Source organism: Toxotes jaculatrix, chromosome 2 (assembly GCF_017976425.1).
Source record: "Toxotes jaculatrix isolate fToxJac2 chromosome 2, fToxJac2.pri, whole genome shotgun sequence".
NCBI lineage: Eukaryota > Metazoa > Chordata > Actinopteri > Toxotidae > Toxotes > Toxotes jaculatrix.
The window spans coordinates 4,342,966-4,358,742 of record NC_054395.1 but is presented as its reverse complement, the minus strand read 5'-3'; the positions used below and the strand labels follow the sequence as shown (position 1 = coordinate 4,358,742).

The following is a 15,777-nucleotide window of genomic DNA, read 5'->3' as shown; positions in this document are numbered from 1 at the left end:
AACCACATCACATGAACCATGTGCTGAGCATAATATTTTCAGTGTTCAGCATTTGTTGATTTGTAGCTGTGAATATTGTAGTTTTAAGCACATGATGTCTCGGGTTTGACAGATCAGTGCGTCTGTGACACACTGACAGAGAACCTCAAAGAAAACACCTGAGACCAGCTTCTGTACTGTAAACAAGATTTATTTTAAATGTACAAAATCAGGTGAATTGTCAGTTTAATCCTCATCCTCTTCCTCCTCTTCATCCTGGTTGATCTGGAAGTAGCGGAGCTCGTAGCTCTCCTTGGTGTTGGCCACAACGCGCAGCCAGTCACGAAGATTGTTCTTCTTCAGGTACTTCTTGGTCAGATACTTCAGGTATCTTCAAAACAAAAGAAAAACAACAACAACACTTTGTAAGACACACTTTGAGATGAACAGGTACGAGGAGTCCAGTGTTCACCTGACCAACGGAGCTTCTCTGCAGACATTATGTGAGACTGGTAATGTAGCATGAGAGAACTGACAGCACTCTGTTGGTGAATACGAAGCGTCCATCAGCAGTCGGTTAGCTTAGCTTAGCGTAAAGACTGGAAACGGTCAAACAGTGAACCAGGAAACAGCAGCGGCTCTTTGTGCTTTTATGAATGAGATTTCAGAACAGAAATCTGTCTTCACTTCCACGGTCCAGACATGAGAGTGGGACCAAGAAAGCAAATAAAGGTCCATCCCAACAATAAATAAATAAATCCAACACTGATGGTCCAACAACAGCTCTTCATTAACAGCTCAGTGCTCGTTCAGGTTTTCAGAGTGAAGCCTCTCACTAAGAATTCATGAGAGAGCACAGTGTGTATCACTACTGAGACAAAACTAATTGGAGCTGCTCACATCTATAGAGCATGTTGATGAGTTTTATGGACATGGATGAAACCATGTTATGACAGTGATGCCACACTTGTAGTTTACAGTGCTTTTTCCATTACATTTTACAACTTTGACAAAGAAAGGCTGACTAAGAGCCTGCACTGAGTTACTGAGGACGGAGACTAGTCTGGTGTTAAAAGTCCTCGTGTGACATGAGAGCAGTTTGTAGAGCAGACTGAGCTGAGGTTAGTGAATTACCACAGCAGACAGATCAGCAGCTTGTACTATTCGCCAATACATTTTATCCTTGCTGCTCAATCAATCAACTTAAAATCAGCAGGGTCATTAGCAACAGGCAATCATTTAATCAATGGTCAGTTTCCACCTGGTTTGAACATGTGATCTGTATCTGGATCAGTTATCTGAATAATAACGTGACCCACAGGCCTCTTTAACCAGTCAGAGAGGCTGAACGCATAAATGATGGTGTAACATGGAGGTTAAATCCTAAACACTGTCATGATGATCACACACTGAATATATGGCATTTTAACAGGCCACAGAAGAACATCATTAAAACAGCTGGAGTCTCAGTGCAGGCTAATCAGACAGGTCTGATAACAGTTTATTAAATCTCACAGATCTAACAGGATGTGAGTATTTTTTCCTGCTCCCTGCTCTCGCCCACTTCCCAGACGAGGTACAGTTCACCTTGAACCAACCTCGTAGCCATGGACGGATGTTTTTTGTTTATACTTTTAGCTTTTACCAGGCAGCTTCAGCAGACAGGGAGTCAGGTGACCTCACAACATGACAGGCAATGTTGTTTTTTTTTTGTGAATGTGTTCAGACTATCAAGATAGAGACTGCTATGTTAACACCAGGTGGAAATGGATGGAATCTATATGATCGTCAGTGATGCTGCAGGTCAATGTGGATTCAGCTCACACAGCTCAGTGTGTAAAATACTGGGACCCTGAGTCCACAGGGCAGCACAGCTCACAGCAGGGAGTGCAGTGTGACTGGTTCTTACCTTTTGGAGAAGGGAACCTCAGAGGACACTGTAATCTTGCTCTTGCTCCTCTCGATGGAGACCACACCACCACCCAGGTTGCCGGCTTTCCCATTCACCTTAATGCGCTCCTGAAGAAACTGCTCCTGGAAACATCACACACACAGACACCATATAAGCTGCTTTTCACACTGTTGAGACTGATCACTGTAACTTCTGTCTGTATTAAAATAGCGCTGAATGGACTGAAACACACTGACGTCTGATTAGTGGTGAACTTACAAAGTTGGCAGCATCCATGATGCCATCTTCAACAGGGTGGGTGCAGTCCAGTGTGAACTTCAGGACCTGCTTCTTCTTCTTAGCACCTTTACCGGTGTTCTGCTTCTTCTGCTGCCAAAACAAAACCAAACAATCAACACACTCAACTCTTCCTCCTCAGGAAGAATGTCACACCACACATGTAAAGCAGACAGACGCGTTGTGTTGCTACTTGCCCAACACACAGGTCTTGCTAAACAAAGCAGCTGTTGAGTCAAAAACCTGAATCTATCTTTAAGATTCAGCAGCAATGTGTTTTAAACCGGAGCTGTCAAGAAAAATAAATGGATTTTATATTCAAAGGCTCGGTGTTAGCAGACGCGCTGACTTTACCCATTAGCAAAGGAAACCTTAGGTCCTTCTCGGACATTTCTCAGAGCTCGGCTCGGCTTTCACACAGCTGTCGGAGCAACAAACGGGGAAAGCTACGTGTACTATCTCATTAGACAACAACAGCCTCTACAGGTGTATTATCATCGCAGGCTGTTAAACAAAGGGCTGTCACGCAGCCGTCCGTTCATGCAGCCTGGCTGAGGTAACAACGTGGTGAGCTTCAGTCCCCGCAGAAGCAGCTTAGCTAACCGTGGCGGAGACGCGGCCATAGGCCACGGAAAAAAACTCAGCTACATATGTGCTTATTAAAACACCTCAGAGCCGACCCCGAACCCGGAACCCTCACCACGACTGTCACTACAGAGCCGTGCTTTCACCCCGCGCGTTTTCTCCGACTTTCACAAAGGAAAATCAGCCGTTTCGGTGGATTTATTACTACGCGTTTTTTTACTTACAATAGGCGCCATGGCGGAGAAGCTAGCAGAAAGGAAGAGGGATTCGTGCGCATGCGCTACATGAACAAGTCAAACGATGCATCATCGATCGAATCTGGCAATCTGAGGTTGATTAACGAGATATTTAACAAATGGTAAAAAGAATAACGAAAACCAAACCAAACCACACCACAAACTATGTTGATACAGAATCTACACACTGGGTTTGTTTTGTGTGTGTGTGTGTGTGTGTATACCATAGACTGTATAAGACATGGACGTAGCACCCGTGACATCACCCATTGGTTTCGGGGAGTCGGTTTTGTGACCAAACCATGGGCATTTGAGCTGTGCCATCTTGGATTTTAGTGGGAGTGTACTTTCCATATTTGGCGGTTACCCTACGGGTCAGCCGGGGTCAGCTGGCCGGGAACCCGTACACTTAGCTCGGAGCAACTGAGCTAGCCTAAGGCTAATCAGCAGCTACACGCAGCTACATCCACCACACAACAGTCCCCGTTATTATTTCATATTGATAAAATATATTAAAACGTTATATGTATAACGTATGTTAAAACATTATTATTAATGATTACCACCAAAATAATGATAATAATATATTAATTTTTTTTAATATTTACCGGCTTTCACTGCTGCCTCCATCCACTATCCAGTTAGAGCAGCACACAAACAACAGCAGCCGCTTACTAACGGAGCTGCTCTGTCCATGCAATGTCGGACTTTTTAAACAGAAAAATGAGACGAAATAAAATTGTAGCCTTGTATTCCCGCAATAAATCGGCAATGAAGTCATAAGCTAGCGGCAAAATATGCTAATACATGCTAATTAGTTCAAACATCCAGGTAAAATAGAGAGAAATTTACTTACCGGAAAAACTGCAACACAGACTCCTTAGACGGTCGGTTAGTACAGACTACACTACAACAAGCCATACTGTTACAAAAACCTATCCGAACATTGGCAAACAAACACAGACACTGCAGCCCCTGCCAACCGCTGGAGGTAGCCGGAGGCCTCTGGATGTAGCCGCCTAGCCCAGCCGATGCTTTAGCAAAGAGCTAACTGCCAGTGCCTGTCTACGGGCTGTCACTCAACGTAACCACGCCCTAATTTATGTAAGAATTTTAAGCCTAAATAACACTAAAACGGTTGTTGTACAAAAAAAAATCACCCCCCTCACAGTGTTCACGGAGGTGGAAACTATCAATAGAGACCAAAAACAAAAAATGTACCAGGTTGTAAATACATTTTTTTTTGGCTGTAAAGTTGGCTATTTTAACATGGGGGTCAATGGACAATTGCTCACTTCTGGAGCCAGCCCCCAGCAGCAGCCGGGGAACTGCAGCTTTTTGAACGCGGAAGTGATCCTCACTGCTGAAACCTACAACTGCCCCCTTGGTGTATACACTCCCTGCTACCCTGCTATTGGCTGCTGTAAGTTTCACATTCATAGCTGTTGTATATGTTATTGCGTATACAGCCTAAGGTTTACTGACACCCCCCACTTATTCAATAAACTTCTATGAAATACAACCGTAGAGTAAAAGCAGAAGTGAGATTTTCTGATGTCATCGCTGACTGACTCTGAGTCAGTCACAGCTGTGTCAGTCACAGCCTGTCACAGATGAAGAGGTGGGTTCTTTCCCGGCCTTAGTGCCTCTTTGGTTTTCCTCAAGAAGCTTCTGATCAGAGTCTTGTTCCTCCCCCAGGAGTCTGAGAGCCTGTAAAACTGCAAAGCACTCGTAGACCTCGTACTTTTGGAGCAGCTGTTTGACATATCGACCTCTGAGTCAGGCAGAGTTGTATGGAAGCAGATTATTCTCTGTGCTGGAGCCACTGAGTCTCCTGACGTGTGAGATAAAGCTGAAACCTGTAAGTGAAGCAAACTGTTCCAAGTTAAAGGGGAAAGTGGTTTATATTTTATTATCCTGTATTTACTTGTTTTATAAACAGGATCTTGAAAATAGTACACAAGTCAGTTTATGCACTTTGTGTATTATTCTTAGTTATGATAAATGCATGGATATATATTGACTTATGATTGTTTATTGTTGATCTGTTCCTCCATCCTCCCTCACATCAGTTAGAGACTCTTTGGTCCAGTCATCCTTATTCTACCTAATGAGACAATAATGATCTCATTATCATCACATGTTGAGTTTAGGCTTAAGATTCAGATCAGCTTCCCAGAGGAACCAGAGAAGTTCATCCACCTTGTCAGTACCTGTGACGAGGGACAACCCAGGTGTAGGACTGACATGTTGGACTTAAAGCTGAGAATAGGGACACAACTCTGACTCTGTTTTGGAACAACCACTGGTAATGTGAAGTTAGTCTGAAGTTCTGGAAAATTTGATGTAATTTCATTAAGACTCACTGCAGAACTTCATTTTCATATTTGAAAGCATGCCTTTTTGGCTTCACACACTAGAGTCGCTTAAATGCTGCTGCTTATTTTATGATCTACTCTGCATGAAAAACACTGTATACATACATAAGCACAAACACTGCAGTGTCAAACACTGTTTACCTGCGCTTTTTCCAATTATATGATGTGTCAGGGACATTTCTCTTCCATCCGTTAAAAAAAAAGGACAGACAGTTAAAACAGTGCTGAAAAACAGTGTTCAGCAGAATGAGACTCACACAGACAGAGCTTTAATAGTAACTGCTTTGATTTTATTTCACATAAATGGTGTTGAGAAAATCTGCTTTGTGAATAAATGCACAGTAATCAGCCAAGAGTTTCCAGTCAGTGACATACTGTTTCATACAGGCCTATGATAAATGGTACTCTATACAGTAAAAGTGCAACATATCCAAAACTCCACTGTGGTGCCATGCTGCAGCCGTCGCCTCATTACCTCAACACCTTGCATACAGTAGTTTCATTATCTAACCCTATACAGTGCACTTCACAGATATGCTACGAGTGTGTCACTTTAAACTCTCACTTGTAAAACACTCTTCACCCCCCCGCTCCAAAACACACGCACGCACACACACACACACACGCATTCTCTGACTGTGTTACAGAAGTCCAGTACTCAGCAGACTGTGCCACTGGTCAAAATGAAAACTGAAATGAATGAAGTCGGGTCCTGAGTGTTGGGATCAGTGGGAATTAGCAGGCTCTGAAGCTTAAACGCAGACTGTGAAGTGATGGTAGTTATCATGCTACAACTGCAGCATACAGACATAACATTCTAACATTATCAAACACCATGTTGAGTGAAGGTAACAGACAATGTTCATGTTTAGAGTATGATGCCTGGTGCTTATACAGATCACACTGCAGGATTTATTTGCCCGAGTTTCACAGATTAGTTTTCCTTTCCTTCCTGGCTGTGAAACTATCACAGCATTTCACCTCTGTTTCATTTTACAGTGGTTATATTTGTGATAGCAAAGACGTCCATTATCATTTTGATGTTGATGTTTTTCATTTGTTTGTACATGAGTTGACCAATGGAACAATCTTCCAAAAAACATGCTGGATTCCTAAACTCAGCCTCCACACTCTCAATAAATAGATTCCTTCTCCTAAACCATAATACGTGACCACAACAGCAGGGTCTGACCGACTGAGTGATGAAGACAAACCAGGGGGGTTTACAGGCAGGGTTTCCAACTTAGTGTCAGACCCTTCAGTGACTCTTTGGTCTCATTCTACTGAGCCTCTACCTTTCTCTCTCACACAGCTGTTCTCTTTAACTTCTAAAATCAGGATTTTAGCAGCAGCAGAGCAGCAGTGTCTGCTGGTTAACATGGATCTTAATGGGCAGTCAGTGAGAACAGCTTTACTGTGAATTCAGCTGGATGAAATGACTGTGTATGCGAGCGCAGAGAGGAGGAGAGAAGCAAACAGATAAAGGGCTGAAACTAGTGACATTTAGCTACCACCTCAGTTTCACACACACACGAGGTTTAGACCTGGTTTTGTTTAGTTTCACCCACAGAGACTCTTTGCTTCTGTCGCACCAATGTCTCCAACACACTATGAAATCAGGATTTTGGGGAGTGAAGAGCGGCACAGTGAGGCCACTGAGATCAAAGAGACAGATGGACAGACAGACAGATGGACAGAGAGACAGACATACGGAGAGAAAGCTGCAGAGTCAGTCATTTGGTTGGTTTCTTGAAAACTGGACAAACACTGTGATAAACCGATGCTGGTGGAAATGACAAGACATGGATCAGGATGGTGACGCATCACAAAAAAATTAATGAAATAAAATTTAAAATTAAACAATGGAGAAAAAGAAAAAAAGGAAACACAAAAGAGGCTACAGCACAGGAAGTGATGTCAACACAGACAGTGCTCAGAGGGTGAAACACAAACATGCATCAGTGAAATGACTTCGCGTTCATCTCTCAAGAGACCCGCCCACCGTTCCTCAGCGGCAAACTGAGGCATTAAGGACGTGGACATCAGGGTCAGACATAAACCAGGTTGCTACAGGCCTTATATTCAGTCAGCTGTAAGTGATGGAGCTTCATCACTGACTACATTTAAAACACTTTCAAAAACCTTTTACTTTCCTTACACAGTTTAATCGTTCTATCATAATTATAACGATTATTAACGACTGAGGATAAAAAAAAAAGTCTCCTATTGTTCCCTTTACCATAGTTTGGATCCACTCGTACACCCTGTGTTAGCTGGGGTCATTCCCTGTTATATCAGGTGAGGTTGTAGCAGCACCAGGTTCAGACCTGGTCTATATGATCAAAGGGTCCAAAAACTAAGGCGAATGAGATATTTCTGTTCTAATCCTCTGTTCTGGTATTTTTCCAAACCCTGTGTGCCCTTCATAACTACACATCAGCAATTTCCAGGAACATTTAAAGCTCCCTGGGTGGTACACAGCTCCAGTATCAGTACAAAATTAATAAAATATTGTATTGAAACTAGAAAATCATTGATATCATATGGGTGCAAAATAATGGGCTTTTAGGAATTTTGCACTCCCCCCCCCCCCCCCCCCCCCCCTTTTGAAGACATGAATAAAATTTAAATCAAATAAGACATTCTGAGTGCGAAAATTAAAAAAAAAAAAAAAAAAAAAGAAAAGTAAAACTATTAGAAATGAACAAAACTATTTTTCAGGCTTTGCTTCTGGGACCCAAACATTACAGAGACAAACTCTGAACAATCTCTGAGACAGTGCTGCAAACAGTGTCTCAGAGATTTTGTCTTTTCGTGGACAGCTTCAGGAGCCCACGGGCTGTAGTGAAAGAGAGGCTCACAAAAGCACAAATGAAATGATCAGGGTCACTTAAAGGAATACCCCGCTGAATATATAGAAGACAGATCTGATCTCTGGTGTGGAGCAGCTGTGATGGAGGTGGGTTATGCTGCAGATGAGGTTTGAGATGCGTGTACAGAGATTCTGATGTGGCTGACTCACTGCCGAACTGATCTGGAGAGAGACCCGTGGAAAACCTACTTGAACCGAAACAAAACAAAAAGAAAAACCCGCAGCTGCCTCAAGTCTCCATCAGCCTTCAAATGATGACACGCACAGATCTGAGACCTGCAGGCATACAAGGGGACCCTACCAGACCTGACTCGGCAGAATGTCCAGGGATGAGTCGTAGATACTGGACATTGAGAGGGCCAGTGAAGGGCTCTACTACAGCGGGTGATCGGGGAGTATTCCTTTAAGCTTTGGTTCGGTTTAAAAATGGTGGTAGAAAAAAAAAAAGTGGTAGAAACTAGCCTATCACACAGACAGCTACTGAACCTGGTGGATTCCTGTGAAACTCAAACATGGAAACTTCAGGGAACCGTCACTTCCTGTTCTGCTGATGTGTGACACCAAAGCACTCTTCAACACAGCAGGTCATCAGTGAGAACACTACGCATGGCCTTAGCATGCAAACACAAACAGAACTGAAACAGATAGGGTGGCTGTTACTGGAATACATGGAGCGTAGTGGAGGTTGTCTGGTCTTTAACTGGATTTTGGAGGTTGGTAGAAAAACAGCAGCCCAGCTGCCCGCCGCCGTCCCCCCCCTAGCTGTCACAGTCTCTGTCTGTGAGCTACAGGCTCTCACCCAGCTGCAGGGTTTCCCTCCGGAAGGGCAGCCGTCAACGGCATGACGCCACAAACCCACCAGGTCTGACCTGCTTTAGTGCTGTAAGTCTGTTACATCCAGCATCCAGTTCCTGGGACTAGTTGACACGGATGCCTGAGATGAAGGGCAGCCCGGTGGGAACCTTCTTCTTGTACTCCACATAGTCCTCGGCAAAGAAATGGATGAGAGAGAGCTCCTCCTCCTCGATCCGCTCCCGGAAGAACCTCCAGCTGGCTATCGTGTAGCCCAATATACACACCGGGTTACACAGCATGACCTGCAACAGGCAGCAGAGTCATCAGTCCACAAAACACAACCATGTGGGACATGTCTCTGCACAGCCACACAACAGCAAGCCATTATATTATGATTTCATCTATCAGCTATTCAAAGGGGCAAGCACCAACAGAGCTGGACCAGGTTTTGCTCTGACTTTTAGATTTCTGCCAAGGGCTTATCCTTCATCATGTGACTCTTTAACATCGCTATGGTGACAGAGAATGAAGCGAACACGAGGCTGAGCAGTGCTGCTGGAGCTCACCTGTGTTCCTATGCTCCAGTAGAACCAGCCCACATAGGAGGGGTGTCTGAAGTAGGAGTAGACCCCGCCAGTGACCAGCACGTGGCTCTGGGCCTTCTCATTCTGGACGATGTGGTTGAAGTTGGACCCGGCGGTCAACATGGCCGACTTACGCAGGCCCTCACCACACAGCACCATGAGCAGACCCACAAAGCTCAACCAGCTCAGCTGCTTCAGCTCTGAGAGAGAGAGAGAGAGGGAGAGAGAGAGAGAGAGAGAGAGAGAGAGAGAGAGAGAGAGAGAGAGAGAATAACATGGTTTATTCCATTAAATGTTCAGTTACCTCATTAAAAATGGTTTAAACCACAGACCTCACTGAAAAATCAGAGAATACAAACATTGCAAGATGTCTCCTACTTAGGAGAACTTCAGCTTCTTTGACTGTGTCCTTCTGTTGCACTGTGCACAGCGTGGAATCAGATCCTGAGAATCTGGTTTAAAATCTCACTTCTCTGAAACACTGAAAATTCATAACTGAATGACTCAGCTATTCTGCCTCGTCAGGACGGTGGATTTTAATGATAGTGGTGTCTCCCAGGCAACCAGAGCTGGGCTGTGATTTTGGATCTGGTTTCCAATTGGCACAATACCCACATTCATTAAAGTCTGACACATACAAATCTCTTGTCCATTCTTTTTTTTCTCTCCTCACTTTTTTTTAAAATTAAGAAACAATTCAATTCAATTCAATTCAATTTTATTTATATAGCTCCTTCCACAATCAAAATTGTCTCAAAGTGCTTTACAGAGACCCAGAGCCTGACCCCAGATCAGCACTTAAGGCGACAGTGGCAAGAAAAAGTCCCTTTAACAGGAAGAAACCTTGAGCAGAACCTGGCTCAGATGGGGGACCCTCCTGCCGATGGCCGGGCTGGGTGAAAGGAGGAAAAGGAGGAAGATAGGACAGCTAGGAATGGAGGAGAGGAGGAGAAGGACATGCATCAAAGTACAAACGTCCTGCTAACTATACCTGAAAAAGACTCAGGTAAAGTTAGCAAGACTCCCTTTCACTGGCTGAACAATGATGACCGGTGGCTGATTATTTCAGCTGTAACTAACTAAGGTTAATGCGGTAAGTTTATGGCAGTCACTGTGTTCCCTCTACTCAACCAGAGACAATTAGTAAGATAAGACTTTATCGATCCCACGACGGGGAAGTTTACTTGTTAAGCAGCTCACAAGAAAAACAGGAAAAAGGATAAAGTGCAGAAAAACAAGAGGTGTGCATGTAATTCAAGTACAAGAAAATGTGCAAAAAATAGCATATTTACAATCTAAAAAAAAAGTTAAATTAAGGACACAAAACAGTAAAAACTGGCTGTATACAAAGGTGAGGGAAAGTCCACTCTGTAACACCACTGTATGATCCAAGTGGATTGTCATCTCCACCAAAATCACAGTTTGAAGCTGATCAGCTTAACTGTAGTGAATCAGCACCTTCTTGATTTGGATCAAGTAGCTTATAAAACAATCTGGTGATAAGTCAGCAGACTCCGGCTGTTACAGCAGGGTGTCAGATAAATACTGGATATTTTCTGTGGCTCATCTCATTTTCAGGTTGGAGCGACAGGTTTTAGCTTTATAAACTAGTGTTTCTGCCTTCTCAGCCCATGAAATGTGACTGCGCATCTACAATCCTTTCAGTTTTACTTATTTCTAACTTTAGTTACTTGCAAATGTTAATGCAGACCTTGATTAGGTCCAGTTAGAGCTCCATGAACACATGTGATGCTCAGATCTGACAATATGTTGTAAAGTCTCAACCTTTTCCGGGAACTTAAGCAAACAACCACACCAATGTCATCAGATTCGAATTCTGATATTTCTCAAATCTGACTGGTCCACAGATGTATGTGATGTCACCTTTTCCTGAAAGAGCTGTGTCGACATCAAATGAGTGAGCAGAGCACAAACTGTAACGCTAGAGTTCTCGCAAAGAGTCTCCTGGCTTGGAACAAGATCAGAGACTCGCCATGACTTAGCCATTACACTAGTAACTCATCCATGTCCTGTCTGTACATGTCTTGAGCTAAATGTTATGTTGCTTATATGACAGGCATATCTTTTGTGTGCCATAAACATAAAATACACAGCCTTGATGCTGAAAAGGCTTTTGATAGGGTCAGTTGGGAATTTTTATACCAATCATTAGAAAGATTTGGCTTTAATAAAGACTCGATAAAATGTATTAGAGCAATTTATCAACAAGCAACAGTTGGAATTAAAGTAAATGGTTCTCTGTCAGACCGATTGGAGTTAAGCAGAGGAACGAGGCAGGGTTGCTGCCTCAGTCCCCACTTTTCTTCAATGAAAACATTAAGCAGGACCTAGAAAGATGGTCTACCTACCCGCTGGACTTTAGTAGTAAGATAAATGTGGTGAAAATGAATATTCTACCACGATATTTGTACTTATTTTCATTCCCTCCCAATAGAGGTGTCAACAGTTCTCAGCTTGGGATAAAATAATATCAAGATTCATTTGGGGAGGTCAACGACCCAGAATACGTTTTTCTACTCTACAGCGTCCAAAAGAAAAAGGTGGAATGGCACTGCCAAATTTGAAGATGTACTACTATGCAGCACAGCTGAAGCCCCTGTGTAACTGGTGTGAGAATGTCTATAATGTGAAATGGAAGATGATTGAGACCGGCATCCCTGGTTTTAAAGTCCAAGCGATCCTAGGAGATAGGTGTATCCCAATAACAACATTCACATTAGAAACATGGTTCACTCTTGTTAAACGATTGCAAATGGGAAATTCCCAGAAATTATTAAGATGGATTGCCCTAGACAGTCAGACTTCAAGCCGGGGAGGTATGACTCAACCTTTAAAGTGTGGATGGAAAAATGCTTGACCGTATTTTGTATGGTAGTAAAAAAAATAACATGATGAGGAGTTTTCAGGAACTGAAAAACATGTTTTCCTTAAGGTATCAAGATCTCTTTCTATATCTTCAAATAAGAGATCACTATAATAAAGTAATCAGAGATAGGGCTGCAGAGAATAATAATCCAGTGGTAGATATATAGATATATGTAGTCTAAATAATACATCATTTTATGTAAAGAATGGAAGAATGGCATCAAACCTGCCACTCACTTCAAACTTCCACGAACTCTCTGAAATGGAGAGAATTTAATTGGAAGAGAATCATTCGGCTCAATATCACTCCTCATTTAAAAAGTAAACAACTTTCACAGTGCCAGTTTTGTTGGAGAAAATGTGGCAGTGCAGATGCGCACCATTCTCGTATCTTTTGGAGCTGCCCTAGAATTCAATCATTCTGAGAAAATGACATATATTTTAAGACTCAGGGAGTTTGATTTCTATAAAAAATTAAGTGGATACACTTCCTAAGCCAATTACCAAACTAATTACTCACATTCTGAGCTTGCATTACACTTTATTACACTGAATTACATTTTTTTGTATGTTGGAAAAAAAAACAATAAAAATTTAAGTGAACCCCCCCCCCCCCCAAAAAAACATAAAAAACACATGACAGTTCCGAGTGGATTGAGTGTATGAACCAACCTGGAAAGGTCAGCTTCTCCACAGTGAACTCCACCCATGATGAGACAGCAGCCAGGGTGTACTCCACACTGTGGTTGAGCAGGAAGGAGTCCAGGGACAGGCTGCGAGGGTTGATGATGGCCGTCACCAGGTACTCAGAGTAATGGAAGAACGACAGGGAGCACATGTACCTGCAGAGAGTCGCTGTTACTACACAACTACACATGTTCAGCTGCTGCAGGCCTGGATTACACAACACACATCCTGCTGTCAAAATATGGGACAACGCCCTGGTTCAACACTCATCTCTGTAGAACTGAAAAATTCACAGAGGAATTATCACAATTCAGGTTCTCAGTCTAATTTAATTCACTGTGATTCAACAAATATATTATAATAATATAATATCTATATTTTAGAAACATTTTTTCTCATTTATACGTTACATTTTCTTCATTTTCAACTGGGAGTTTGACCGTAACAAAAGAATTTCCCTATGGAGATTAATAAAGTTTTTCTGATTCTGATCTGATTCTATTGACTGACCATGACTGACTGTAGGCAAGGCAAGGTTTATTTATATAGCACCATTCATACACAAGGTAATTCATAGTGCTTTACAGATTACATAAAAATCATAGAATAAAAGCAATATATTAAAACATTGGAGCAGAAAAAAATAGAAAATAGTAAAATAATAAGAAGAGTGCAGTTAAGACAATTTAAGAGAATGTTTCAGTAAACAAGTGTGTTTTCAGGCCTGACTTAAATAAACTCAGTGTTTGGACTGACCTCAGGTATTCTGGAAGTTTATTCCACAAGTGAGGGGCAGAATAACTGAATCCTGCTTTACTTTGTTTAGTCCTGACCCTAGGAACACACAGTAGGCATGTCCCTGATGATCTAAGGGGTCTGGATGCTTCATAAGGAACCAGTAGGTCCATGAAATATTTTGGTCCGAGACCATTCAGTGCTTTGTAGACCAAGAGTAGAACTTTAAACTGTATCCTTTGACTCACAGGAAGCCAGTGCAGTGATTTGTGGACAGCTGTAATGTGGTCCATTTTTCTGGTGTTAGTCAGGACTCTGGCAGCAGCAGCATTTTGGACCAGCTGCACTGGTCCAGCTGACTGTACTAAAAGACTAGTGACGTTTGTATCTACTTACCAGCCAAAATGTGTCCAAGTGGTATCAGAGAAGCTTATAATTAAGCCACAGCCAAAAGTAACTCCCAGAAAGCAGGCTCTCACGGCAACCTAGAATATCAACAACAACAACAACAGCCAGCGTTACCTACACAAACAAAATACACAGCCCCAAGACCAGATGGCCAAATTGCTAGCTCAGATGAACTGGTTTCAGGGGACAACACTGTGGACTCCCACTCCAGGAAACCCCTTAGCATTATGCATTATATGGAAAAAGGTGTTTTACAAATCAACAGACTTCACTCTTAACGCTGGCTGCTTTTTCACCATCTTCAAAGGTGTAGAGTAGAAAACCAACTCTACAACTGTGGCTCTTTTTAGCCACAGTTGGTGTAATTACTGTTTTATTTAATGGGTTCCGCCGAATTTGTACCAGGAGCCTGGTTATTCATGAAATACCGCAAATCATGATATACAGGCAAATTAAATTCAACACTAAATTACCAGATTTCTGGGTTGGGTTCTGTGTCTCAGTGTTTCCACGGCACATCAAAAACGTGCCAGGGTTACTTATGATATAAAATTGAACATACCAAGTGGCAAACAGAGAGTAAGCCCCTGCAGCTTTGCCTGGCTTAGGTTTCTATCTTGAGCACATCAACTCCAGCTGTCTCGTTCCTATTTAGCTAAGAAGATTAACTAAAGAGGCAGCTACTGTTAGCTAGCTATTTGATTTGGTTAAGCTAGCAAACATTAGCAGTGCAACATTAAGATTTACATGGCGAAGTTAGTTATGTCAGACCCCGCAACATTAGCTTGTTGCAGATGAAAGACTTTACTGCTGGACAGCACTAATAATACGTGTGTGTGCTTTGGTCAAAAGGAGATAAAATCAGCATCGAGACAGGAAGTTGGCTGCCTAACGTCAATGCTTACCTTGTACAGAGGTCCCCTGTATATGATCAGCAAGAGGCCGTTGATAACTGCAATGTGGACGCAAATCGCTACTTTCCCAGGAGTTTCCGTCAGATAATCAAAGACCCAGTCAAGATGTCCAAACCAGGTTCTGATCAGTGGGATTATAAGTACGCTGAGCCCTAAAATAAAGCCTTTTACACTAACTCTTCCTTCTAACAGCAACTTACTGCCTGCCATGTTGGAAATCCTGTGCTAAAAGGAACTATCGCGATAACTGAATGAACACCGCGTGATGTCCATTTCTGGCTCGGGGATTGAGTTTTTAGAAAGGCCCACAGACATTAAGTAAAATTTGATTTTTAAAAAATTGATTGATATATTTTACTACTATTCAATTGCTTATTGTGTCATAACAAGATACTGAGAAGTGTTTGCAGTGTGAATACAGCAGCACTTAACCAGGAAAACAAGCAACTGTCCCAGCTCAGTGTTTCTTTGGGGCCCTCTAGTGGGCTAATCCACCCGTGACTGTAGTGATACAGGAATATGGGTGATCT

At 42.5% G+C, this 15,777-nt stretch overlaps 2 protein-coding genes across 3 annotated transcripts; both read right to left on the bottom strand.

Annotated features, from left to right (window-relative positions):
- Nucleotides 1-172: 172 nt before the first annotated feature.
- LOC121199161 (60S ribosomal protein L22) lies at nt 173-3,033 on the bottom strand. 2 transcript variants are annotated; one of them, XM_041063662.1, is made up of 4 exons: nt 2,977-3,033; nt 2,150-2,260; nt 1,889-2,013; nt 173-370 (listed from the first exon to the last, which is right to left on the bottom strand). In XM_041063662.1, the coding sequence occupies exons 1-4, from the start codon at nt 2,986-2,988 to the stop codon at nt 226-228; spliced, it is 393 nt and encodes a 130-aa protein (XP_040919596.1). In that variant the 5' UTR covers nt 2,989-3,033; the 3' UTR covers nt 173-225. The 2 variants fall into 2 exon arrangements, with proteins under 2 accessions (XP_040919596.1, XP_040919597.1); XM_041063663.1 differs by having other exon boundaries at nt 2,150-2,257; nt 2,977-3,012.
- Nucleotides 3,034-5,634: 2,601 nt separating this feature from the next.
- On the bottom strand, nt 5,635-15,462 carry icmt (isoprenylcysteine carboxyl methyltransferase). Its single transcript, XM_041063221.1, has 5 exons — nt 15,239-15,462; nt 14,322-14,410; nt 13,176-13,345; nt 9,600-9,817; nt 5,635-9,335 (listed from the first exon to the last, which is right to left on the bottom strand). Exons 1-5 carry the CDS (start codon nt 15,455-15,457, stop codon nt 9,156-9,158), a joined length of 876 nt encoding a protein of 291 aa, XP_040919155.1. The 5' UTR covers nt 15,458-15,462; the 3' UTR covers nt 5,635-9,155.
- Between the last annotated feature and the right edge of the window lie 315 nt (nt 15,463-15,777).

What these genes read in the sequence shown, in the direction of transcription:
- LOC121199161 (XM_041063662.1), bottom strand. An exon ending in TCATGGATGCTGCCAACTTT is followed by an intron (nt 2,014 to 2,149) that starts GTAAGTTCACCA and finishes TGATGTTTCCAG; the next exon opens with GAGCAGTTTCTTCAGGAGCG. An exon ending in GAGGTTCCCTTCTCCAAAAG is followed by an intron (nt 371 to 1,888) that starts GTAAGAACCAGT and finishes TTTGTTTTGAAG; the next exon opens with ATACCTGAAGTATCTGACCA.
- icmt (XM_041063221.1), bottom strand. Translation starts at nt 15,457, where the DNA reads ATGGCAGGCAGTAAGTTGCTGTTAGAAGGAAGAGTTAGTGTAAAAGGC. An exon ending in GGAGAAGCTGACCTTTCCAG is followed by an intron (nt 9,818 to 13,175) that starts GTTGGTTCATAC and finishes TCTCTCTCTCAG; the next exon opens with AGCTGAAGCAGCTGAGCTGG. An exon ending in ACTGGAGCATAGGAACACAG is followed by an intron (nt 9,336 to 9,599) that starts GTGAGCTCCAGC and finishes TGCCTGTTGCAG; the next exon opens with GTCATGCTGTGTAACCCGGT.